We start from the raw sequence: 27,332 nt of genomic DNA on the forward strand, positions 1-27,332 counted from the left end.
GCACAGACTCCAAGCAACTGGTTTGTAGAATATCTTCCAAAGCGGCTCTTCGTTCACTGGTGTTCTAGCGTTCAACCTAATCACTGCCCGCATATACCTTTGAAGCGCCCGCAGTGATAGTTCGGGCGGCGTACGTCTCAGCACTCTGTAAGCTCGTTAACTCGAAACTCGCTTATTCCGAACTTCCGCTTCATTCGAAATGATGCTTTGGCCCCGTGAGCACCAAGTGTATTTAAAGGGCCCCCCCTAATTCGCTCTTCTCTTAAGTGAAACTAATTCTCGGTCCGGTTCAAGCCCAAATTGTTGAGAATCGAGTTAATGGGAGGACTTGGCTCATCACATTCTAAACGCTAAAGGACAGGGTTAATTGGAGAGGCATGGGAGAGGCCTTTGCCTTGCAGTGGGCGTAGTGAGGCTGATGATGATGATGAAGACGCATGTTAAGTGACCAGTCCACGAACTAAATTACCGCGTCCTCTGTACCCACCGACAAGAATGAAATGCTAAGTTGGGGCAGGCTACTAGGAATCTGACCAAATTACAATGACGACGTTCCTTACAATGACCAACTTACAGTGGCCTGATTCCTTACAGTTTGTACTGGTTTTCAGAACAGAAAGAATGCAACCAATTGCTGGGGCGCTTTAGGAATGCGCTTTCGCCTCAAGGTTTACCCGGAGGCGGAGCTTGCGTCAAGATTGTCCTCGTTAAAAGCGCCAGCCTTTTTCTTTGCGAGTTTTTTTCACCGCTTTGGTGGAGAGCACGATTAGCGCATGCGTTCACACTTGCTAGCTTGCTGTCGCACCAGTTACACGTAAGCGGTGCTGAAGCCGGGGACCTAGCATGGCCTGCTGTGGCGGGTAGTCTCAAGCGCGGACCTCTATATTTCTTGGAGGCGCCAAAAAACAGTACTGACCAAATGGCAGGCTTTCTGCGTGCTATGCGCAATTATAAGAGGGGGTGTAGAACTTCACGTCCATTTCTTACAGGCACCCTTTCAGAAAGGAAACAGAAAATAAAGAAGGGAAATCGTACCTTGCGTCCTCTCTTTGTGAGAGGAGGTGAGAGTAGAAACTGTATCGCACCCGTACTTATTCCCCATATAGCAGTCCCCATGTCCCCATATAAAGGCCAGCGTTGACCCAATAACCACAGGTGACACATTTTCGACAGCATCCACGTTCCACGTGTCTTTTATGCTTCCAGTTCACCCGTGCAATGCTATCATTGATCAGCTGGGAAAAGGGGTATTTTTCGGCAACGACATACATACGGCGCCGAAGCCAACGCTCTTTAACTCAAGAAAATCCCATGAATGTAGTTATTGTTCGTAAAGTAACACAAAAAGGAAGAACGAACGTCCTTCCGGTGCAGTCATACGGTTAGATGTACTTCGCGAGGAAGTCTCGGGGTCTGATCGTCCCATGGTGCTTCCCCAACTGTGCATACCGCATTTCTATTACGCGCCCGCGAAAATCTCTTGAAAAGTAGGCTTAGCTCGGTATAGTTCCGGTCTGCTACGTGTTTAAACTGAGGGCAGAATCTAAGCGGATCAGCATTGGGTCTTCTTGGTTGGCCTCTTGTCTGGTGTTATGTTCATATTGGACTCTCCACCTCCTCCTCCTCAATACGCACAGTTCTAAACCCACAGCTTATTGGGAATCTTTGACATTGTACCGCCGCGAAAAGTTGGCCTAGAACATCAGTCGAAAGGAATATATATCATTGTTGGCGGTGCAGTAATGAATCATTTGCACTTGAAAGGGCTATGAAGAAAATTTCCTACTTCACGCGCTTCCAAGAATCACTAATTGAAACCTAGTCAAATTGATCCCAAAGCCGTGTTTTAATTGCGCCTACGTCGACCACTGAAGACCACTCGTGGAGGCCGTGATCGTGCTGATGACGTGGTCTAAGCCCGCCAAGATCATCACCATCGTCATCAGCCTGACTACGCCAACTGCTAGGCTAAGGCGTCTCCCATGTATCTCCAAATAACCCCTGTCCTGTGCCAGCCGCGTCCTCGAGGTTGACCAACGTACTACACCGGCGTGGCCAAATCCTGTTCTGGTGAGGAAGTGAGTTGTCGGCTCCGATAACCGATATCAGACCGCACCCCAGCGCTCGCTATGCAATTCCATCGACGCGCGGATTTTTTTTTTTTCGGCCAAGAATTGCGCGGCACCGGGATTCAAACCACGGTCCTCTTGCGCGCCTTCAAGATCAGCCGACCATAAATGATGCATTTTTCTTGTAGACCATTCGCACGACGTTCTGATTGGTCAGAGCGTGAGAAGGACAGGTTATGGTTACGGAGTTTAACTAGGCCGACGTCTCATTCACATCGAGCGGAGTTCTTACTGATGAAGGTTTCAAAGCGCCCTTGTACTGCTAGCTTGACTGGCCCGCAGCCCGAGCAGCCTGCTCTCCTCACTCATTCTCTTTCTGGCCGCGGGGTGGCTCCGCGGTCGCTCGTGCACTGTTCGTTCATCCCGACGGCCACGCGTACTACGGCCACGATACCGCTACTACTACGACTACTACAGAGCAGGCGGGGGCGTACTCTCCATGTACGCTATCCGACTCCGCCATGATGACGTCAGCGTACGCCTACTCACCCCCCGCTGTCCCCTTTCGGCAGGCCCATCGTCGCCGTCCACTGCTCTCACAAGCAGCGGGCTGCTGCCTCCTTTATCTGTCTCCGCTCTCCCCTTCTGACTCCTTGGCCTTTTCGCTTGCGTGTGTCTATCTTAACTCCCGTTCACTTCCGAGTCGACGGCGGTCTCCTTGGCCTCGTTTCTTGTCTCGGCTGCTGCTGTCGCTTGCTTGCGTGCGTGCGGGGCGACCGCCTGTGTAACCGAGTCTATCAACCCCCTGTCAAGCGTAGGAAGTCCCTCCTCTACGCGTCCTCTCTCCCCCCACTCCACGTTGCTGCCAGGCTATGGCGGCGGGGCGGAAAAGTTCGGCGGAAACTGAACCGCCTCCCCGTCTCCGCCGACGTCGTTGGCGGCGACGGAAAGTTGGCGGCACTTGACTTCCAGGGCTCACGCGAAAGCAAATACGCACGCGAGTCGAGGGGTGTCGTAGTAAACTCCTCGGCGCGAGGGAAGGTCTGAATGAACGGGGGCGATGGTGGCTGGGATGCCTGAGGAACAGTTTCAAACTGGACAGGCAAAGGTTGTCTTGCCCCGTGTGCGTTGTACCTTTCAGTGGAGTAAAAAAAAAAAAGAAGAAGAAATGAATTGCAAACGAAATTCAGAAAAAAAGAACGCGTTATGGTTTGGTTTGGTTTATGGCGGTTTAACGTCCCAAAGCAACTGAGGCTATGAGGGACGCCGTAGTGAAGGGCTCCGGAAATTTCGACCACCTGGGGTTCTTTAACGTGCACTGACATCGCACAGTACACGAGCGTCTAGAATTTCGCCTCCATCGAAATTCGACCGCCGCGGCCGGGATCGAACCCGCGTCTTTTGGGTCAGCAGCCGAGCGCCGTAACCACTGAGCCACCGCGGCCGGGCCGAGCGCGTTATGAAATGGGTACGAAATGGTTACGTAAAATCAAGGTGAACAGGCAGTCGTTTAATCGTGCGCCGAGCTGCGAAATAGTCGCTGCCCCTTCCTCAAAAAGGAAAAAAAAAAAAGCTGTTTAATAGTGCCAGTTATTTTGAACGAGCCATTACTTCTAGTGTCTTCCACCAGGCGCCGCAAGTTATTTCCAGTGTTCAGATTCAAGGGAACAATCCAGTTATTAAATCGCACTCTTTTCTGCATTCGCCCCGCCGCGGTGGCTCAGTGGTTACGGCGCACGGCTGCTGACCCGAAAGACGCGGGTTCAATCCCGGCAGCGGCGGCCGAATTTCGATTGAGGCGAAATTCTAGAGGCCCGTGTGCTGTGCGATGTCAGTGCACGTTAAAAAACCCTACGTGGTCGAAATTTCCGGAGCCCTTCACTACGGCGTCTGTCATAGCCTGAGTTGCTTCGGGACGTTAAGCCCCAATAAACCAACCAGCACCCTGGGAGGTATCCAGAATCAACAATTGCCGCAGCAGTGTTTTTTGTTGTTGCGTTGCACCTTTAAAATTAGAACTCAGCCACAATATGGAAGTTTCGCATCGCCCTACATTTTGTCCGAAGCATATCGTTGGTGGATTAGTTACGAACCTCTGTTACTTTTAATTTTAAACTCCGCTTAGAAGGAGGTAATTCGGCAAAAAAAAAAAGCTGGAAATAACGGCTTTCTTGGCCTACAGTTACCAAGCACTCGGCCGTGCCTTTTACACTTCAGTGATATGGTCAGCTGTCGCCCCCCACCTGCCTCCCGTTATCTCTCCATCTACCTGCCTACCTATCTGGCCTCAGGCAGCTCATACAAGTATGCAGGTGCACGGCGCCCGCGGAACTGCCTTGCTGTCATATCCGTTCTTTCGCGGTGATAATGGAGAGCCTCGATAGCGGCTACTGGCCGATAAGGCGCGCCCCTGCACGCTGCTTATCGCTGGAGATCAAAAGCAGCGGCTTCCGCGTGTTTTCGACGCTAGATTGGAAGGGGGGGGTCTCATCCCCGGTTGTTTTCTTTATATTTTGCGTCTCCAACGTGCGAGAAGGCACCGAGTGTAAGCGAGGCATGTTCTGAAGACGAAGCAGAAAAAATTCGCTGTGGCTTAGCTTGGTTAAGCCCGGTAATTGCGAAAGCAATATTCGTACATACGCCATGGTTCAGCTGGTAGTGTAGCTGGTGGTGGTGCTTGTGGTTAGACTTGTGGTGATGCATCGGTTATACAATTCAATCCAATCCCGTCCATTCCAATCCAATTCAATCCACTCCAATCCAATGTAAACTACTCCAATCCAATGTAATCTAATCCAATCCAGTGAAATCCAATCTAATCTAATCCAATCTAATGCAATCAAGGTCAAATGAAGGTCAATGGTGGTCACCGCCGCGGCACGGCTAAGGCGTGAAAGTGCAAGTAGTATTGCTTTCGCAATAAAAGAAAGTAAGGCGCGGATGCAGAGCTTTCCATAGGGTGAGGGTGATGCCGAACCGCCTCTTTTCTGGGCTGTTGCAGAGTGGTTCCGCTTCCACTGCGCTTACGTCACGTGCACGTAACAGCCCAGGGGGCAGAATGGCGACGCCCAGGTAACGCTTATTCGAAAGCTCCTGTATATGTCCGCAGCAGTTGCTAGCTGACGTTCAGCGTGCCGTGGTTGAGTGGAAGATATCTTCTGCTTACGCAGCTGCATGTTGCTTACCTGATAACGATTTTCAGAGGTCGCGGGTTCGATTCTTCGCCAGAGATCACTCGAGTCCCGCTGTGAAACTTAGTGACTCTGGCTGGGACGAGGCACGAGGAAAAAAGATATTGAAAGAGTGCGGATACACCCGCGAAACAATAAGTGCAAAAGCTACAAAAACCTATTCGCTCCAGTTGCAATAGCTCCTCATGTAGCTCTTTCTGCTTTGTTTTTTTTTTCTGGAATCAAGTCTCATTGGGCAACATTGAGTTCAAACTTCACCTTTTTTCACTTGGCTCAAGCAGAAGAGGAATGGCCTCCACAAACACTAATCAGGAAAGGAGATGGCGTCACAACTCATCGCGCTTCTCCTCTCCTCTTTTACTTACCGGCACTCCCATAGAAGCCCATGTATTCCATCAAGCCTTTTTCCCCATATTCATATTCTGTCTGAGCTCACCTGGATAACATGTATAGCCTGTCCCCAACCTGCACGGCCACCTATGCCATTACTGCGTGGTCATGTCTGCACATGACCATGTATGTATGCATAGCCGTGTGGTCATGCCATTCGGCTGCCGGGCGCGGGTCCTAGGATCGAATCTGCGCCACATTTCGATGGAGGCGAAATGCAAAAGATGCTGTGTGGTATGCGATGTCAGTGCACGTTTGACCTGGAGTCCTGCGATGCGGCGACCGTCTCTCTCTCTCACCCTTTTTTTCCTTCTTTCATCCCTTCCCTGACAGCGTGGTTCAGGTGTCCACTTTGAGTGAGGCAGTTAGTTACTGCGCGTTTCCATTCCTTTTAACCGTTTCTTTACTATTACGATTAGTATTATTATTTGCGGGCGCTCTGCCGATCCCATTCCTGAAATGGGACGTCCTATGCTGGGATGGGGTAGCTTTTTCTTATTTTCTCACTGGTAAAGAACCAAAAGGAGACCATTTTATCTGCTAAGAGTAGGCGTTATGAGAGACCCTATGTCTACTACCTTTGTCATGTATTTCTTAGCCTTCGAATAATTCCCATGCTTCTTTTGAAGGTGTCATTAAAGCTGGCTTATCTGGCAAAGTTGAAGCTCAAGTCGCACTCACGCGATCGAAGGCTGGTAGAAGGGACATTGAATGGTTGAATCGAAGTTATTCTTCGATCAGTAACCGCATTTCTACTTATATTTTTAACCTGTGCCTTTGATGTTGTCCACCGCGGGAACTAGAGAGGACAAATCGAATTCATACTCCCGTCAGAAACCACATTTCAACTCTTGCTTTTAATCTCGTCTCCCGGCTTCAAGACTACGCTTCAGGTCAAACGACTGTCTGCATTGAGCGCGAACATTTTACGACAAAAAACCACAACGAAAAAGATGCCACTAAGGTCCCGAGCGTTGCGTAAAACAAAAAAGAAAAAAAAGCGACTCGTGAAGCGGCGGCGCTGGCAGTCGCACTGCATCGTGACGTGCGCGGCGTGAAGCGTGACATTCGTCCATCAAGCCGCGTCGTCTGCTGCGCGGGGAAGGCGAGCGTTGTCGTCTGCTTTCGACGGCTGTCGGCGCCATTACGGCGCGAAGCGTCTTCATCTTCACCGTACACATGCGTGGAAGGAAGCTCGCATCACTGTGGTCACGCCGTTTCTCCCCCTTTTTTTTTCTTCCACAAAATCCGTGCCACACGAAGCGCCATGGCTCAGGTCGGATGCCAATGTGATTCTTTCTATTCTCTCTTCTGTGCATCCTTGTGTTTTTCTTTTGACGGGGAAAAAAAGTTTCGTCTGCGTCAAAATTAAACCCTATGCGCGTGAGTTCAGTCCAACGAACAGACAGAGAGGACGCCGCGTTTAAAGTGAAAAAGTAAAGCATAGAAAGATTGAAAGGACAAAGACGGAATCCCCGCTCACGCCGAGAGGCATACAACGAACTGGAATTCTAGTTCACTCACTGTGTGCGTGCATGTCTCGCGCTCGGTCGAGACGGCGCGAGAGCGCGCGAGATCGCGGCCAGACGAAAACAGAAAAGAAGGGTCGTCGTCTGCTCGCCCGCCGAAGCCTTTTGTTCACTCAGCTGCATGGCGCCAGGTTGATACGGCGCACTGACCTGTTGCGCTAGGAAGAAGCAGCTCGGGACGCCACCGAAAAAAAGAAAGGCAAGCTAGCGAACAAAAAACATAAAAAAACAGGAAAAGAAACACTATGCCGGACTATCCTCTTTTTAGTTTCTTGTCTGGCCCGCTTTCTGTCTCGCCATAGGACAGTCTCGGCGTCGCCATTCACATCTGCGGTGCCGCAATGATCGTGTCACGACGACGCGCTCTGGTCAACGGCCGCGATGGAGCGCGTCTGCTGTTTCGGGCGCGTTCCTTTTTTTTTCTCTCTTTTATTTCCGTTTTTTGTTCTTTGGAACGTGCTTCTTGTGCTGTCATGCCGACGTTGTCGTCGCACGACCTGCGTTCGTGAGTCGGTCCAGAAAGGAGACCGTGTTGTCTGCGTCGAATTTGCTTCGCATAATGCTCACGGTGCATCGTTTTCTGCCGTCCGTAGACTGTCGACCCCGTGTAGTGAAAGGGTTGCTTACGTTTGCTCAGGTTTCGATATGATGTTACGGAGCATGTCGGAGCGCATTTTTTTTGTTAGACTACGAATACCACAGCGAAGAATGGCATGAAAAAGACATTACGGCTCTTACTCGGTTGATATTTTTTTCTTGTTCGGAGTCCAAGAGGAGCTCTAGAGCATGCAGGCTTAAGTAAGATGCTGCATTCACTCAGAACGCTTCAAACACCAAAAAGACTTGAGAAGGACGCGCTCAGAAAGGCAGCGGTCGCTCAGTGGTTATGGCGTTCGGGTACTGAGCCTGAGGATGCGGGATCGAATCTCGACCGCGGTTTCCACATTTCGTTGGAGTTATTCCGGAGCCCTCCACTACGACACCTCTTCCTTCCTTCCTTCTCTCACTCCCCCTTTATCCCTTCCCTTATAGCGCTGTTCAGGTGTCCACCGAGATGTGAGACAGATACAGCGCCATTTACTTTCTTACAAAAGCCAATTTTCAATTTCAAAATGAAAAGCACTCCCCGTAGGCTGTTACGATGTCGCTTGCACGTTTTAAAGAACACCGCATGATTGAAATCAATCCGGAGCCCTCCACTACAGCGCCTCGTTTTATCTACCTGCTGTTATTCCTTCCTGCATCTGTTCCCTCACGGGGTGGTTCGGATGAATGTACCCCGAGTTAGATAGTGTCTACGCGTTTGATATTATTATCATTGGGCCGCAGCGGTGGCCTAAGTCGTTTGAGCATCCGCCTCGCATGCAGGAGATGCGGGGTTCGATCGATCCCCAGTGCTTCCGGGTATCCAGTAGTGATACCATGGGTACAAGCTTCCCCTGACTTATTTAGGGCGAAATGCTTGGGGAATGGGTATTTTGGTGCTCTCTGGCCGCACACGCCCTTGCGCCGTAAAGATGATTATTATTATTATTATTATTATTATTATTATTATTATTATTATTATTATTATTATTATTATTATTATTATTATTAGAGGAAAGCGTTGTTTTGGGCGTCTTCAATGCAGTTTATTCGCTAGTAGCACATTCAGACCCCCGAAGTTCACGAGTTCAGTTGTGTCTTTTTATTCCTGTGGACGGCAACGCGTCGGGAAACCGTCAGCAAGGTCGCTGCCCTTTGGCGACCTCGTCGGAAAAGAAATTAGCGGGGGCACATAAGGAACTTACGTGCGAGTATTGCTAAAGCATTGCAGCCGCCGCGGTGGCTCAGTGGCTATGGTGCTCGGCTGCTGTCCCGAAAGACGCGGGTTCGATCCCGGCCGCGGCGGTTGAATTTCTTTGGGGGAGAAATTCTAGAGGCCCGTGTACTGTGCGATGTGAGTGCACGTAAAAAAACCCCAGGTGGTCGAAATTTCCGGAGCCCTCCACTACGGCGTCTCTCATAGCCTTAGTCGCTTTGGGACGTTAAACCCCATAAACCAACCAACCAACCTGCTAAAGCATTGCAATTGTAGTCAATTTCTATCTCGATTCCATTCCAATTCTATTCCAATTCCATTCTACCTTTATTGCAACTTTATTTCAATTCTATTTTAATATATTCTCTTCGTTTGTAGTTGGTGTATTTAATAAGTACTAGTACTGACTATTGCTAGCTAACGTTTCGTAGTTTCCCGCCTTTGATGACGTCATGCCATTTCGACCAATCGCTAGTTTTGTAACGCCGCCACTTTTTTTTGTGACGCCGTGTTTTCGTGTCGATGAGCCATCAAGTGATTTCGAAATAAGTAATTTCGAAGAGATGCCGCTGAAATTCGATGAGATGTCGTTGCGACCTCAAAAACGTCGAAAATGGTGGCAATTAAACCAAGCTGCCTAAGCAATTCCATTGGAGATCTTCACAAAGTGCAGGGATCAAAGGGCATGACGCTGGGACCCCCGGCAGGAATGACTGGCATTTAAGAGCTGGAAGGAAGGGCTCTTACTACACAGTCCAGTGTGTCCATCGAATGCCCCCCCCCCCCCCCCCCCCCCCCCGGCGCTCCGTTAAATTAAACAATTGGTATCAGAAAGTTCGAATTCTGCGATATCATAATGCCGGCATTCGAGCATTCTATTCACTCAGACTCCGGCGCTTTTCTAGGGCGCTGTCATCGTTGGTGTTCGCAGTGTCATTCCGCCCCTGACATGTCGTAGCGGCTAGTTCTGTCCCTTTTTGTATGACAGGCGTCGAAAACTCTTGCGATTCCGTGCAATGAGTGGTGAAGACTGAAATAGAAAAACAAGAAATTATAAATCGACTTCCGATAACTGGAACTCGAAAGTGATCGAATTTTTATGTTTTAATTACACTGCGAAATTCTAATCAAGGCGGCGCTTTTTAATACACTTGCTGCTGATGGGATGACGGCGTCAGTTCGTATTAACCGGAAGTTCTGCTTAAGCGTGTTCGAAGGAACAATATCTCGTTCGATCCCCCCCCCCCCCCCCTCACCCCCCACACACACACATGGCGAAGAAGCGATAGCTGTAGTGACACTAAACCTAGTGACATCATTAGTAGTGACATCACTCATGAGTGTGTATCATTTTTGGTGTTTAAGAGTTGCTTCGCCATGACCGCTTTAGTGTTGTTTGCTATACATTTGTTGGGTTTTTTTAGCCATGATAGTATGTTACGTGGTTGCTATCGCGCTTCATGTGTTAGATATCGTACAGTGATCTTTTCTACTGCCTGTGCGTGATTACACGGATGTTACGGCGTGTTGGCTTACATAAAGGCGGGTTTGGTGCGAAATAAAGTTCAGTTGCAAGTTGGCGCTGGTCCTGTCGTGTTTGTCTCTTTTGTCCACGTTTTTTTTTTTTTGCGCCGTTTTCTTCCTGAATCATGAACCAACTAGCCCAAACTACAGCTACACGTGACCGCAGATCACATAACGCTGTCGAGAGTGTCCCCTGTCATGTCCACCTTGACCCTATGGCTAAGGCCTTCCAGATAGCGGTATCTGCCAGATATAATGCGAAAACTAAACATCGTTACGCACTGCCCCAGTCTGCGCAGTTCTCCATCGCTGGCTGAACGGTGGCAGCAGCGGCGCGTCGTCCTGCAGGGGAAAGACGAGTCGTGTGTGAAAGGGCCCTGAAAACAGGAAGCTGCTCGCTGGCTCAGTGGGCGCTTCAGCTGTGTCATCAGAGCGACACGGTGGCCACCCTGGTGCTGCGATGGGAACGCGGCCTATCTCTTCCGCGTGGCCTCCTGTGGCCTATTCTGGCTCCGGGTTTATCGGACTCGTACTTTGAAGATGCTGTTTTCCGTTGCCTCGCTCGCTTGCCTTGCGTCTTTCTTTCTTTCTTTCTTTCTTTCTTTCTTTCTTTCTTTCTTTCTTTCTTTCTTTCTTTCTTTCTTTCTTTCTTTCTTTCTTTCTTTCTTTCTTTCTTTCTTTCTTTCTTTCTTTGTCTTTCTTTCCTTCTATCTCTCCTTCTTTCTTTCTTCCTTTCTTCCGAAACCGTGCCGAAGCCGGCGCCGAAATTGAACTTGAAACAGAAGTCACAACTTTATACACAACTTTAGTCGAAACTGTGGTCGAAACTGCGGTCGAGTCTGTGGTCGGAACTGTTGTCAGAACTGTTGTCGGAACTGTTGTCGGAACTGTTGTCGAAACTGCTGTCGGAACTGTTGTCGAAACTGTTGTCGAAACTGTTGTCGAAACTGTTGTCGAAACTGTTGTCGAAACTGTTGTCGGAACTGTTGTCGGAACTGTTGACGGAACTGTTGTCAGAACTGTGGTAGGAACTGTAGTCGGAACTGTGGTAGGAAGGAACTGTTGTCGGAACTCTGGTCGAAACTGTTGCCGGAACGACAGTCGAAACTGAAACGGAAGCTATTCGAAACTTTCCGACATTTTGTTCTTTTTTTTTCCTTCCTGCTGTCTTGTTTTCATCCCATATTTCTTGCTATCTTCATTTATTTTCTTTACCTTACTCATTCCCTCATGCATGGCTAAGGATTCAAGGTTTGGCGTCTTGTGAGAACGCCTTTCAATTCATGAGTGGCCGCAACTTTGCGAAATACAGCTACTGTACGTTTTAAATTCGCGAAACTTAGAAAATTCCCATTGCGAACCGTCACCAGTACAAGAAAACTATTGCTTCCGAACAGCGGCAACGTCGGGAACTTAAGAGGGCACGTGCATGTTATTCATGCCGTTCCGGAGTCCCCTGCATAGTTTTAATATACAAATTATAGATCAAAAGCAGCGGCAAGACTGTCAAGCGGATTCTCCCCATGTTCATATCAACTGTAATGGCATCCGTTTTGGTAACGCCTATTGGAAACCAGCCGTTACTCAGCAGACACCGGGTGTACTAATGTAGCATCAGCGATCTTTTCGATCACTTAATTCTAACCACCACCGCGACTGCCCCTAAAAAACAACACTCCATTGACCTTGTTTAGGTCAGATTTCTTAGAAGTACAAAATATTCCCTTTAAACTGATTTTGAACCTAGTTTAATCAAAGCGTGGTTGATTTTATGTGTAATTTTGCGAGAATCCTTGGCTGTACCACGATGGCGTTGTTAGAGGCTTAGCGTAGTATCATCTCTGCGCTTTACCCGTCCTGTCTGCTGTCCAGGCAGTCTCAAAGGAGCCGACGGTGGTTAACATCGTTCGTTACACCGGTCATACTTAATAGCTCGCGCGCTGATTACCTTTAATGCAACTTTCCTGCTCCCCGCTCCATGTCTTGTAAACTGTGCATAATCGTTTCTCGGCCACCCGTACAGAAGGAGCCAAGCGTCAAGCCAAGCGTGAAGCCAGACGCGAAGCCTAGCGAAGCCGACAGCGCGAAGCGCCACCGGACGGGCTCTGCCGGAACCTTTTGCAGGCCAAAAAGGCACTCGAGAAGCGGCTGTCCCTTCCTCTTTCAGTTGAGCAGCGTCCGTTTCGCGAGGTTACGCCAGGGCGCGGTCGGTGTCTGTCTCGCGTTCGCGCGCGCCCGGTTTTCTCTCTAGCGGTGCGTACGAGGTTGCAACCGGGTTCCCATGGGGCCTGCCGCCTCAGTCTCACCAGCGCTCGCGCCGTCGGCGCCGTCGTCTTATTTCTTTTTTTTTCTCCTGGGAAGAACGAGAAACGCGAAAGAACAAGAAGGCTAAAAGGAAAGGCGTTGCGCAAGGCCCCCATAACGCACAAACGCACGCACAACGCGCGTGTGCGCATGCACGGGGCGTAAACGCGTCAAGGACGGTTGCAGACGACGACAGCGTCTGCCAAAACGGTCCGTCGTCGTTCGTCTGCCAGACGGCGGCTGCCGCGCCATGCTGTCGGTCGGCAACAGACGCGGGCGACGGCGCGAGGCGGCGCTGCGAACGCCATGACGACGACGACGTCATCATCGCTGCCGCTGCGTCGGCTGCGTCGTCTGCGCTCAAAGGCGAGCCGCCGTCCTAGCCACGCCGCAACGGTGAGGCATTAAAAAGCCGGATGTTGTTATTAAATACCGTTCTCATTAGACGCGTAGACGCGCGCGCACTCTCGACAACCTGATATAGTACGGCGTTGCGCAATTGCACCTCTCTCGTTTTACTTTTATTTCATTCGAAGGCCCGTCGTCTGCCTGCTGGCGGTTTTGTCCACCGCGTTCGTTGTCTGACCAGCGAAGAACAGGTGCCCGAATGAGGCGGTCAGTTGGGAACCTCTTATGTAGCCGCCAACGTTTAGCTTAAAATTATTAATGCGAAAGCATTATGACTCATAAGGCGGAAAATCCGGCGTTGTTTTCCGCGCCAGACAGTCCGAAAGCTCACGTGACCTCATGATGTCATCGGCAGTGCTTACATCATCAGGAAATAAAGAAAAATTAAACTTCTTATATAAAATTTCTTCCGAGGTGGTTGTCGAACCCAGGCCAGCGCGAGCAGAGCAGCTTCGCAAGCCACTTCAGTAAAGCACTGCGGCATCACCGAATTTTTTTTTCTTTATTGGTTTGCGCCATCACCGCAGCACAGCACCAAACTGCCAGTCTTTCGCGCTGTGTTTGGGCATCGTCGTATGATGATGTCTTCAACAACTTCAATTTGGGCTGGCCACTGCATTAGAGTAGTACACCATCACCGCAGCACAGCGCCCCGCGTGCATGCTTTGGCATTGACAGCACATACGAAGTGCCCTCCACAATGTTTCAATTACGCCAGTAGATAAAATGCAGAGAGAGAGAGAGAAAGAGAAGACTTTCATTTAAATTGAGGAAGGTTGCTCGAGCAACTTGGGTGGCACCCCTAGTCCAAGGCGCCACTGGCTTTAGCTGACTGACGGACTTGCTGAACCAACTTAAGTCACTGATCCAGGGTCTCGCTGGTCAAGGCCACCTCCTACTGCTCATATGTCGAGTTGGATACAGTTAAGTGTTTTGGTTTCGTTGTGCATTCCCACGATATGTGGTAGAGCGTAGGGCAAGCTCCACCCCAAGGGCATGTATTCTGATATTTAGTGGGGCTAATCTTGTGTAGGATGAACAAGTTAGGGAAAGTGTTGGTCTGAATTTTCCTCCAGTCTATGGCTGCGGAGGAGTCTAGTTTTATGTGAGGGGGTGGGTACTTTCTGCGCTCCAGCCGAATATGTTCTAATCTGTCACCATAGGTGCTAGGCATGGGCGTGGGGTAGGGATGAGGATCCGCCCGGTGGGTTAAATCTAGGGCTAGATCGTTGGCTACCTCATTTCCAGCTAGTCCTTCGTGACCAGGTGTCCATGTTAGTCTGTGTGTTTGGCTGAGATTGCCAAGTAGCTGTGTTGCTCTTGAGGGAAGCCTGCCATTAAGAAAGTCTTTGTTCAGTCATGAAAAGAAAGGCCACGTGCTTGACTAAGACTTTGTCTTAGACAAATAGTGGCGCAATCTGTCGGTGGTTATTAGACTACTAGAACGTACATATTCTCTGCTGGACTGGCGCATGATTGTTTTTGTTACTCATAGGACGCAGGCGCCACTGCTGCGCACGCAACAACCCGTCTCACAATGTAGAGGACTTTGAAGCTGGCTTTCGCGGCTAATAATGTCTGCAGCGGACTTTTAGAGATTCTAATGGAATTATACGATTTGCGCAACTTCGTTTTGGTACTGGCCGCACCTCTATGCGATGTTTTTGAGCAGCTAGCGGACTGAGGCGCCATCTAGTAACGACCGCCTTTTGAACATTCTCAATCGGTGCATGAGCCACTCGCAGCCAGCAACTTCGGAACAGTGCCTACTTACTGTAAGCCCCTAGGGGGCGCAACTATCTTTGGACCGTGAAATGACGGCGTGTTTAAGTGCTGTCTTTTCAACCGCGTGGTTTCTAAAGAGGTAACTGTGAAAAGGTAAAGTCCAATAAAAGTTTAATCTCTCTCTGCGAAAAGTTAACTAGAGCAATTAAAGAGCTTTGGACATTTTAAGCCGGGTGTCACGCCCTGAAAGTGTAAACTGTACAAACACTGCCGTCCAGGATTCGGGTTTTGGCATGCATCTCATCGAAAAAATCACCGTCATCACGGCTAACGTGAGTCTCACTGGTTACATGAGCCTTTAGGAGTACTTCGAGGAAACAAAACGAAAAAAAAAAAAGAAAACGTCAATACGCCACTGAGCCGCGTCATGCCGTTTGCGCAATCTTCGGCGCGATACAATATTTCTGACTACTGCTCTGCGCCAACCAGCTGCTGTCTGGTCTGTATATCAAGCTTAGTACACTACCTGGTGATTAGCGGCTCAGTTCTTGAAGCCGCTCGTCCGCACAAAATACAGGCTGTCCAGAGTTAGTCTTAGGCTACTGAAGCATGGGAACGGTATTTATATTTTCTTCCGACGGCCTTGCTGCGTTACGACACATCGAGCTGACGACACCTGTGTGTTACATCATCATATCTTGTGAACAATAACGAGACATAATTTGGTATTAGCTGAATAGCTTCAATTTTCGCCTACTACAGAGCCCAGACCATCGCTTCACCGCTCTAAGCAGTGATGCCTGAGAGATGTGGGAAACGTTTTGATATTGCAAAAGTTCTTTTTTCTTTCAGGCATGAGAAGCTCCATTCCTTCGTACTGTTTAAAACTCCAGCCTCTCAGTGAAGTGAAATAAAGTTATTTCGCCTTTTTCTCCGGCAGTAAGGAAGACGCCTCCTTTCCTAAACTATATATCGGGTGGCAAACTAAAACCACATATTTTACCTTTTTTTAAACATCATTTTGTTGTATCTGCATCCTTTGATTCTGGGCCCGGCTAGCGGAGTAGCTTACCAGATATCGGTCCAGGGGCAAATTTACTTCAAATAAATGGTTTGTAGAGTGCCGGGGGGCTCGCAGCGAGCAATTCTTCGTGGGAAAACAAAATTGTCCCGCATATTTGAAGAGAACAAAGTTTGTCGAGACGTCCACTATGTAAATAGGACCCCCCCCCCCCCCCCCCCCCTCGACTGCCTTTTGTTAGAGTTGCACACAAATCCGCCCCTGTAACAAGCATGACGTCACAGACAGCAGGTACCAAAACTAGAGAAAAGAATTATCATCATCATTATCATCATCAGCCTGACTACACCCACTGCAGAGCAAATGCCTCTCCCATGTCTCCAATTAACACTGTCCTTTGCCAGTTGCGGCCACTTTATCCCCGCAAACTTCTTTATCTCATCCGCCCACCTAACTTTCTGGCGCCCCCTGCTACGCTTGCCTTCTCTTGGAATCCACTCCGTTACCCTTAAGGACCAGAGGCTATCTTGCCTTCGCATTACATGCCCTGCCCAAGCCCATTTTTTCCTCTTGATTTCAACTAGGATATCGTTAACCCGCGTTTGTTCCCTCACCCACTCCGCCCGCTTCCGATCTCTTAACGTTACACCTATCATTTTTCTTTCCATAGCTCGCTGCGTTGTCGTTAACTTAAGCTGAACCCTCTTTGTTAGCCTCCATGTTTCTGCCCCATAGGTGAGTACCGGTAAGATACAGCTGTCGTATACTTGAATACATGTTGAATACTTGTTGTATAATTGAAAACAATTATAACAACAACTAATTCTTTTTCTTTGATTCGCTTGTTCGAACGCTAGCGCATGACGGTGATTTCCATAGCGGCGAGTGCCCATGCATCGACGGAGGCGCGAGGCTTAGAAACTCTGGCCGAAGGCATTCTCTGCTCGGCGCGCGCTTTCGGCTTCCCAAAAAGACTCCGTGACATTTATATCGGTGGAAAGCTTCCAGGTAACGTGCTGGCCCCCCTTTCCAGGGCATAGCCTTCGCAGTGTCATTCTTTGTTACCTGCCTGTTGTCACGTACGCAACCATGCCTCATCCTTTCCCTCTCTCCCACTGTCCGCTTTGTTCGTTCGGCTTGGTTGAGAGAGGGAGAGGCACTAGAAGCATCTGCAGACACCGCGCATGTTGTCCGCGAGCGGCCACGTGTCTCGGTCGTCAATAGTCCGTGACGACCTCCCCCCCCCCGCAACATTCTTTATAGCATCCATGTTCGTATAAAGGAAAACTCTGCAGTCTGAGCGGCGCCCTAGGGTCACCGCTCTAATTTGGTGGAGAGGAGGAATGCGGACTGCCATCTGGAACATGTGAGGTATTCCCGGTTACAGTGAATGCCCGTGTTATACGCACGCATTTCTCCATACAGTGCTCTCTCTTCAGCTTCATTGGGAAAGATGGAATACTTGCCGCCCTCGGTTATTGTGAAGGCTCTTGTTTATGTGGACACGTAATGTAGCCCCTTATTCCAACTGGCCGCAACTCATGTTGAGAAGAAAGCCCAGCATTAGGCGCTGTAAACGTCCGCCCATTTCAGTTAATATGCAATCCGCTGTATATAACAGTAGGCCTGCTTTGACAACGCGTGATACAAACTCGCCAGCTTTGCAGAGAAACGAGACGTGTGGACAGTCTGGACAGTGTTGTAGCTTTTACGGTTCTTATAGTGGAACGCTCAATACTAGGAACACCGAATACTCGCCGCGTTGTCACTATAAACGGTGCTTTGTTGTTCGTTAAGATGAGCGCCAGGTGTAACCTACTCGGCTACTACACGCGTATTCGAACTATTATGACCACATTTCTCGATATTGCAGTCCCCGCTGCTGCGCTTGTTGTGGAGAACGCGGTGTATTGGATCACCAGATGTTCACGAGAAGTGGTACTTAAAACGGAATTGGAGCGCAAAGAGCAACTATAATCAAACCACATAAATCCGTGATTTTTTTTTTCGACGGGCGCCTTTATATCCGTGGAGACAGCTGGTTGCTTGGCTCTCCTCGTGCCTTATGTCGACTCAGAGCTTTAAATGGAACGAGCCATTGTCGCCCGACCTGTACAAGGGGATGCCACTTGCGAAAAGGAAGACCACTGGGCTGAGCGGACGTCAGTTTTTCCGATGTGGCACAGCTCTCTGCGGCGCAGTCCTCTGCAGTCGCAGCTGTGTGCTTGATTATCTCCGGGGTAAACTTCTACTACCCACACAGGATGCGGGATCTTAAAGGTGCACTGAAGAGGAATCTGAACTTGTCTTTTTGCCGCGGGAACTTGATCTACACGTTCCGAGCATTCTTAGAAACTTCGATTTATGGCCCTGTGTGGTCGATTTCCCTAATTAAATCGAATTAACGCCCGGCTCCCGCCTTTTTTTTAATTCTCCCTCGTACGGTGGGCGGAGTCGACCAACGTGGGGAGTGCCTTTCACACAGTCCCGTGGCGGCTTGCCGCTCAGCCATCGGCGGAGTAATACGTAGTAGCCCGTAGAAACAAATAGTCCGCGCGCATTTTTATTTCTGCGGGCTTATTTTGCAGTTATATTATCTGCAAATGAAACTATTTATTCGCGGAAACCTAAAAAACAAAATGAAGCGAAAGCAAAGCCTCCACGGAGCTGGCTGAAAGGCACTCCCCGCGTTGGTCGACTCCACCCACCGTACGAGGGAGAATTAAAAAATATAGGCTGGAGCCGGACGTTAATTCGATTTAATTAGGGAAATCGGCCACACAGGGCAATAAATCGAAGTTTCTAAGAATGCTCGGAACGTGCAGATTGAGTTCCCGCGGCAAAAAGATGAGTTCAGATTCCTCTTCAGTGCACCTTTAAGGAATGCAGAGAATTTTTCAACTCTCGATAATTCAAACTGAAACGGTCCAGAAATGATGTCCGAATCATGCGAGGCTGGAAATAACGGTAGCTTATTTGAATACTTGATTTTGATCGGACCAAAGTGTCAGTTCGAATAAACCGGAACTTCGAGTTAAGCGAGTTCGGACTAACTGCAACCTGCTATACCGGAGCAAGGCTAATACAGACGATTTCAGTGCGGGCAACTTTAAGCATAGCATTAATGTAAATTTCCGTCGTTGTACAAGCTCAGTAAACTTCTGTTTTGTACGCTATTTTGGTGTTCGCCGTACAATACGTGGAGTTCCCTGAACCCTTATAAATTTCCCCGCCGCGGTGGCTCAGTGGGTACGGCGCTCGGCTGCTGACCTGATAGACGCGGGTTCGATCCCGGCCGCGGCGGCTGAATTTCGATGAAGGCGAATTTCTAGAGGCCCGTGTACTGTGCGATGTCAGTGCATGTTAAAGAACCCCAGGTGGTCGAAATTTCCGGAGCCCTTCACAACGGCGTCCCTCATAGCCTGAGTTGCTTCGGTACGTTAAACCCCAATAAACCAAACCAACCTTATAAATATTAAACGCTTAGAACGCCTTTGTAACATGCCACCGACTGGCATCTAGAATGAGTCCAGTTATAATATACAGCGCCATAAATGAAATGACATTGCTATGTGTCTTCCTTCAGGATGATGATGATGATGACCTTCACAGTAAGGGAACAAGTTATGGTTGGGGGACGAACGTGATTTGGTCATATAGTCGAAATCAAGAAGAATAACCGGTCACGAGCAGAACATGCTAGGCATAGAGCAGATATCTCATAATGCTTCCGTGGAACGAAGTGTATTTCAAGGCAATGTTTACGCGACAATGGGCGGCGGAATGTTAGGTGTGAGGACGAGATCAGGAAGTTCGCGGGGACAAAATGTCCGCAGCTGGAACAGGACAGAGTTAATTGTAGAGATGTGGGATAGGCCTTCACTCTGCAGTGGGCGTCTTTGGGCTGATGATTGCGATGATTATCTCGAATCTCCTGCAGACCCAAGTCTAAGCTAGCGAGGCTTTCAGATGGTGGAGAGCTTATCGTTTCTCCTGATTGTCAGTGCTGCTAACAGTCCGCTTTGAGGCTTCGTCGGTCTCAGGAGTGGTCGTATATGGGCAGTGCTTTCCGCGATATAGACCTGCTCCTTCCCATCCGCCTTGACAGCCGACCAGCCGGGACAGGGGACGCGCTCTCGAAGAACGGCTGCTATAAAGGAGCCAGGAGATACCGGCTCTTCAGATAAGGCTGCAAGAGCGTCACAAACGCACGTTCCTTTGTTTTCGTGTAACTAGGCCTCGGAACTGACCTCGCCTCTGTAAATAAGCTCAGTAAACAATGTTACGTAAAAAAAAGCCCATAGAAGACTCTCTGACGCAAAGACCACCATTCTTGGCACTGTGAGAGGGTTTTTTTTTGTTTTTTGCACACACGGAATGTGCTAGCTTCAAGCATTTATGATGCGGGGTTTTCAGCACTCGCTCACACCCTAGGTCAAAGTTCTCGGCAGCGGCTTCCCCGGCTTATTTCAGTTTCCTAAAATTCCTTATGGTTGCTATGCAATGGAACTTCAGGAGTTGGCAGAATTTTCGCTGTTGCCACCGCCGCCGCGTATCGGATGCTTTAGATTAGATTTTTGTTTTCCGTTACACGTGCCTTAGATTCGCACCACCATAACAGACCTGTTTTCCGACGTGTGGTAAATCAGTGCCGGGGAAGAAATAAAACAAAAAAATAGCCAAACATTAGTACAGCGGCTAATGAATTATGTCTGCATTGGCCCCAAGCGCAAAGCAAACTGACGATCCCGGATCTATACCCGATCTGTGGCACACACCGTATATAATTCGAGCGTATGGGGAAAAGGCGAAAAAAAAATAGTCTGGCAAACAGATGCGCCACGACCTCTGACCATGGCAGCGCCCAGCGCTGGCGAACCGCGCCGGCGCTCCCAGCGCAAATGTCACAATTCCTGTGTCACGTGATTCTTTCGCCCTTTAACAATCCGCAGCCTCCAAGCAGGGGAGGGAAAAAAGCAGCGGTGGATGCGAAAGTGACATTAAGCGGAGTGCGCTCGAAAAACACGTTAAGCGGAGCCTATGCACTATAGAAGGCAGGTGCGGAGCCCGGTTCCTCACGTCGTGAACCGCGCGGATGGTTGCGCAATAACCGGAAGTGGCCACAATACGAGGCTTGCCTGTTGTGCTGGCCCGACGGGGGGTGGGAAGGGGAAGGACGCTTGATAACGTATATATACCTGGTGCGTCGCCATTATCTTTATATTTATTTTCATTGTTTCTTGGGGCGGCTGCTTCTGTTGCCAGAAAAAACAGCTGCTTCCGAGACCACATTCGCTCGAAACACGTGCCCGATGGTGTGGTATTCTTCCTGTGCCCTTCTCTCTCTTTCATTTTTTACTTTCCCTCGCTCTCTTTCGAAACAGGCGGCGCACAGCTTCTTCTCAGAGGAGAAAGAGAAATGGAAGAAAACAGCAGACAAACACGATAGGGAGTTGTGTCTGTGTTCTCTGTGTACAAACAAAACACCTACAACGAATTTCCGGAACAGGTTTCAAGCCTGCATTATTGTTGCCTCTGTTTCCCTTCTCTCTCGTCTTTTTTTTTTATTTATATCGCGCATAGACACAGCTGACCCCCATGGGTCCTTGTGTTGCTGCTGTTTCCCGCTGACGTCGCGTCTGCTGTTGCTGCCCCGGCGATTTTCTAGGAAAGTGCGTGATGAAACTATTTTTTTTTTCGCTAGCATCGCCAACGATGCGCACCAGGCGGCAGCGCGAGCGTTGGCAGGAGTCGTCCAGACCTCATACGGGAGAGAAGGGTGGGTGAAGGGAAAGAGGGGTTTGGGGAGGAGAGGCGACATTACACTGGTAATGGATAGATGCTCATACCGCCACCCGTTCGCTCCGGTGGCTTGTTGTAGCTAGCTTTGTCCCAGACTGCTTTGTTTGTTGTGCCCCGCCACCTGTTGGCGCTTTTGTTGCTGCTGTGTTCGTGATTGTATCCTCGCGCCCGAGTGTGCATAGTGAGATCTGTAATTGAGCGTAGCTCAGGCGTGACGGAGATTTTTCGGCGCTCGTTTCATGCTCAGCGCGCTTTCAGGTTCTGTATCTGCACTCATTCTCTCCCCCCCCCTCCCCCACACCCCACCACCATCACTTCTCTCCCCGCCCTCCCTGCTATTTGTGCCTCGTACAGCACTCGCAACTCGCTCGTAATTAAAAGTGAGGATCCCAGTCGCATCGTTGTGGCGTTGTGGAGCTAGAGATACCGGTCGTTTTTTGCGAGGCAGCTGCGTTAGGTTACTGTGATAACGTGATAGTTACATACATATGCAACGTACGTTATGGGGTTCGTTATAAACTACGTGGTTAAGCGCGTGTTCAAATAGTTAGGTGCTTGTTTTCCAAGTTGGTCGAATTGGTCCTCAGTTAAAACTACAACAATACGAGGCACTCCAAGTTTGGTTTAGTGTAAAGCCCTCCACTTCAGTTAGGAGGAGTTACTGTATTGGGGTGGGCACTGGACGCTAAAATTGAAAAATGAAAAGAAGAACACAGAAAACGAGAACTTAATCAGCCAGAGGTAGAAACAAGTCAGAGGAGGCTGTAAAACTGAGGAAAGAAGAGGAAAATTGGACCGACATACAGTGACAGAGCATTTAAAGAACCGCAGGGGGTTGAAATTTCCGGAGCGCATCACTACGGCGTCTCTCATAGCCTGAATCCTCTTTGGGACGTTAAACTCTAAAACCAAAACCAAACCACAGTGGCTGCTGTTCTTAGAAGGAAAGGTTCGCACGCACTTTTTCACGAATTGGGCCGGAACTGTCGGAGTATGGACAAAGCGGCCGATTGGCAGTTACTGGGAATACATTCTGCGCTGACGAAATGTGCTAGCTAGCAGGTGGAGAGAGCGGAAAAGACGACAAAGTGGGTTAAAGCTCGGCCTTCGAAGGGACGACAGCGTATGTTGCTTGGTTCACATAATGGCGCAGTCCACAGGATCTCACAAATCCTCTTCCCCTTCAATGTGCACGCATGAAGCGGCAAAACCTATCCTATTGTATGAAAAAAAAAACTAGGATTGCAAAAGAAATCCATGGATATAATAAGATTCAATGGCAGTAAGTAGTAACCGTCCGCAGCGGCCGTGTTTCGAAAAGTGCGGCCCGCGCGAAAAAAAGAAATGAAATCAAAATATCCTCTCTATGACTACAAAGAATAGTGGCGCCACCTGTCAGAGAGATGCGTAACTACGCTGACATTGGATTGGCGCGCGTTTTTGTTTGTGCCAAGCTGAGTAAGTTTGCGAACACTCTACCGGACGTGAAAAAGGAAAAGGGACGTACAAGGAAGATGATAGCTGTGTTGTTTAAAAACAAAGTACTTTTGTGTGGTAATGCCCCTGGAGTTTGACGTCACGAGGATTCGCTACGGTTGTCGGGGTGACAACTTGGCTTGAATCGTCTACAGCCTAGCTAGGACTGCACTTTTGTGTTGCTGGGCTGCTGTCGTAATTGCAGGTGTTACATGATGACCGTGAAGGTTGCTAGGTTCTGTGGGATAAATGCGATGAGCTTGAGGATTAATTAGTGAAGCGGACATAGTACCTTGGCACTACATGTCAAATGACCTTGTATTGTAAAATAAATAAACAGAATTCAACAAATCAAAAACCAAGAAGAAACGAAACCAGTTTTCTCAGTTCCCAGCAATTTTCTTCCTCTTAGAATGTCTTTTCGAAATCTCGTGCCACATGTCTTAGAACTCGCTTGCTAATTTGCTGTTTCTTATTTTAGGATTTAACACTAAACTGTCTAAAAATCAGTTTTATTCCAAGGCGCCTGTTCTAAGGAATGATTCGACATTTGCTAATGCCTGTGTGATTTTCTTTGTTTTTTTTTTACTGTTGGTCATTAGATACTTCCGGTAAATATTGTCCTGCTTGAACTCAACCTGATCAAATCTTTATTAACGACTCCTCACGCAAAATGTAGCTTGCTCTTACTGAACATGCCTGCGTCAGTCTGTAATTTTTTTTTTTACGACTTCCATAGTCCAGAGAAGGCATTCGTAGGTATTCACATAAACCTTTAAGAAAGGATTTTAATGTTTGCATTAACTGCTTCATCATGGCTAATTCTGCATTAATTCTGGATTCTGAATTAATAAGGTTCCATACCTTGTGGTGGAAGTGACCATACATCGCTCCTTACGCCGCCCAACGCATTGCTTTGAACCGTGGCCTGTTTGCTTCTCTCAGGCGAGTGCTAATGGCAGGCAAAATTACTGGTATTGCTGTACTGTCCGTATTTTTCACCCTGTGCTATTTTAATAATTTGACAAAACCTAAGCACAGTGATATCACCAATATATTTGGTAAGATAACCCTGCCCAAGCTTTTAGTTTAATCACAAGCCACATGACCTATCCACGTGACTATTAATTCATTTCGTGTGAACGACGCCATCTACGCACAACACGCTTTCAACAGCTTACGGTTTAAGAGAACTCACTCTGCCATGATATGGAAAATTGGCAGCGATAGCGATGGCTGTAGCGCTGCCCATATGACTGCCCTCATTATCGCGCCCATACCCGAGCCAGGTCTGACTACATGATCACATATGGCCCATTATCGAAAGTTCCCATTCACCTGCCAGCCCAGAAGTCAAGATTGAGGTCCATCTCCCATTACCGCGATTAATCCATTCAGGGCAAGGTAAAGTAACTGTTTAACCTCACGTATGTCGGCTTTCTTCGAGTCATACGCTTCCTGTTATGCCATTTAAAACACGAATTTTTTCCTATTCAGGTTTCACGCAATTGCATTGATAAATCATTGTGGCGTCATGGCAGAGAGGAGTGTTACAGCTTCATAATGTCATTTTTCTCTGCTATATAGCTTCTTAGCTGTTGACAGTATACTTTCCCGCATTTTGAGAGCTCGCCGCATTCAGCGTAATCAGCGGCTTTGGTGTCTACCTAATGGTTAGTGCTTTCGTTACTTATTCAGAGTTTGGCGAGACCTGTTCTGTGTTCGTGTGACTGTATCCCTACAGTCGCACTGTATGATAGCACCGAGGTAGCATGACATTCGACTTAGTTCTAGGCTGGGTAATCATGCAGTGCTTCAACCAGCGTGCTCAATGAAGCGCGGACTCACGTAAAAGTAATTAGGTAAGCGAGATCATTCTATAGACGAGCTTCATGGTTAATGACAGTGGAATAACAATAGAAAAAAAGAAGGAAACTTGTCAGGAACACTTTCAGATTTGAAGCGAGAAAAAGGGCGAAAAATTTCATTAATCTATTCACAACTGTTACCAGGGCACTGACACCAGTGGGGATGTGGCACACCTTGAAGTCAAAGTGGTGGCACCGTATGATAGCAATAGTTGTAGAAATCAGAACAAGACGCAAATGTTTGCTGTTTTCAGTTGTTTGTTTTCCTTTTTATTTCGTTGCTGCGTCAAGACCGACACCACTAGAGGCGAGGCCCCTGTAAAGGGTGCTCCATGCTCTGCTCCTGTGCTTTACAAGGTGCCAACACTTCAGGAGCGCAGTGCAACTGAAAGCCAGGACTAGTTACACATTTCTTTTTGCCTAAAGTATTATTTGGTCTTACTTTCATGAAAGACTCCGTCCTTCGAACACAGTATTGTTTTTTTTTTCCTTCTTGCATGTGCCACAGTTTTTTCGTCACTGTCAGTCTCGCTCACTGCTACAAAGTGCTGTGTCGTTGCATCTCCTCAACGTTTTTTTCTGCTGCAGGCTTGCCCAAGCAAGATAATTAGGAGGACAAGCCATCATCTGTAAATGGAAACACCAAAGAGATTCAACATCGAATAGGCGGTGAGAACAACAACGAAATTTGCAGCAGTTTAAAAATATTGTCTTTTGGTGACCTGCTTCTCTAGAAAAAAAAAAATCGTTTTAACCGACCAGTTGTGAATTTCATTTATTTATTTTAATTTGTTTGCTGATATCTTAATATCGGTTAACAATCAGGTGGTCATGCTTATGCCAGAAATATGAACATCGAGGGGATTTTTCACTAGTTCAGAACTGATGACCGTCCTCGTTTCTCCCCACATACACACACAAAAAAAAGAAATGAGAGGCAGTGACGTCAGCATCAGAAAATGAGTCGCGTGCAAGCTACGATAAACTGCTTCTACTTACGTGGTAAGTATTGATCTCATAGTACGTGATCTGCTTCCTACGAAGCTCCGAACGCAACGTACTTAACAGTAATGAGGTTAGTAAGTGAAAAGCAGCGTAAGAACAAATATATGAAAGTCTGTAATAAAAAAAAATCATCTTAGTGGTTCCCGGAACATCAGCGTATATTCACGAGGAAACGTATATGTATTACTCCAGACTTGTGACGTAAAAGTCTGCCTATTAATAATTTATTCTATTGTCACAAAAAGATTCGTGCTGTGAGAGGGGGGTACGTTAGGGGAGGGATCCTTAGGTGACCTCCTTATATGCAAATGTGCCGGCCAATGCGACAGGGCAAGTAAATAAAGGTAGACATCTGACAGTAGCGAAGGAACGCAATTATGGTTATTAATTAAGATGCACTTCATCACGCACGCAGGCGTCTACGCCGCCGCAAACATGTGTCGAATGACCTAGACGGTCATTTTTGTACTCTTCCGACGTCATTTTTTTTTTCACCTTACTTTTGTGCTTTGCGCGTTCCATGCACTCCATTTGCCAAAAGTAACTGAGCAACAGGTTTTTGCTTCTCAACCGTATAATGGAGTCGTTACGGCACTCCTAAACACCCAAAAGGTGTCAAAACGTGAGGACAATAGTTCACCTTACCTTGCACAGATTCAGAGCTTAAAGGGCAACTGCAGCACTTTTTTGAGAATTTCGCGACATTCAAGGATACAGATCTTTATAGGCTGCAGGTAAAGCATGCCAAGTGTTTTTTCACTAGCATTTAAAATAGTGACGTAATCGACGATTGAATTTTGCGCTTCTCCTCAGTGCACCGGAGAAGTGCAGGAAAACTCAGCGTGACGTCATGGAAGGTATGATTTCAAATTACCGCTGTCGTCAGCCACACCCTGCCCTGACGCGTTAGACGCTGCCAAACAACTCTCGGCAGGGTTCGCCTTCGGTGGCGTTGGTTTTTTTCCTTCAAAGCACGCGTTTGTGCGTTGGAGATGTACCCATACCTTCGATGACGTCATCATGCGCCTCCCACTTGGCGTTGTGCGCTGCGGAAAAGCTGGAATGGCGTCCGGATTTTAATCGGCGATTACTTCACTATTTCAAGTGCTAGCCCAAAAAGACTTCGCATGCTTTATCTGCAAGTTCCACACATTCGACCCTCTTAAGCTGGTTGATTTCTAAAACCTATGCAGTTTCCCTTTAAGGGCTGCCATAAGTG

The 27,332-nt window shown here is 48.2% G+C and overlaps 1 protein-coding gene across 1 annotated transcript in view; it reads left to right on the forward strand.

Annotated features, from left to right (window-relative positions):
* The window catches only part of LOC149348223 (uncharacterized), a 158,102-nt gene extending 130,970 nt beyond the window's left edge, over positions 1-27,132 (forward strand). Inside the window, exon 4 of the mRNA XM_089588015.1 lies at positions 25,697-27,132. Coding sequence (XP_089444141.1) covers positions 25,697-25,741 — 45 coding nt within the window. The 3' untranslated portion in view covers positions 25,742-27,132. The remainder of the gene's footprint in view (positions 1-25,696) is intronic.
* Positions 27,133-27,332: the final 200 nt, after the last annotated feature.

This window comes from Amblyomma mixtum, chromosome 4, assembly GCF_055824585.1.
Source record: "Amblyomma mixtum isolate Tamu chromosome 4, ASM5582458v1, whole genome shotgun sequence".
Lineage (NCBI taxonomy): Eukaryota > Metazoa > Arthropoda > Arachnida > Ixodida > Ixodidae > Amblyomma > Amblyomma mixtum.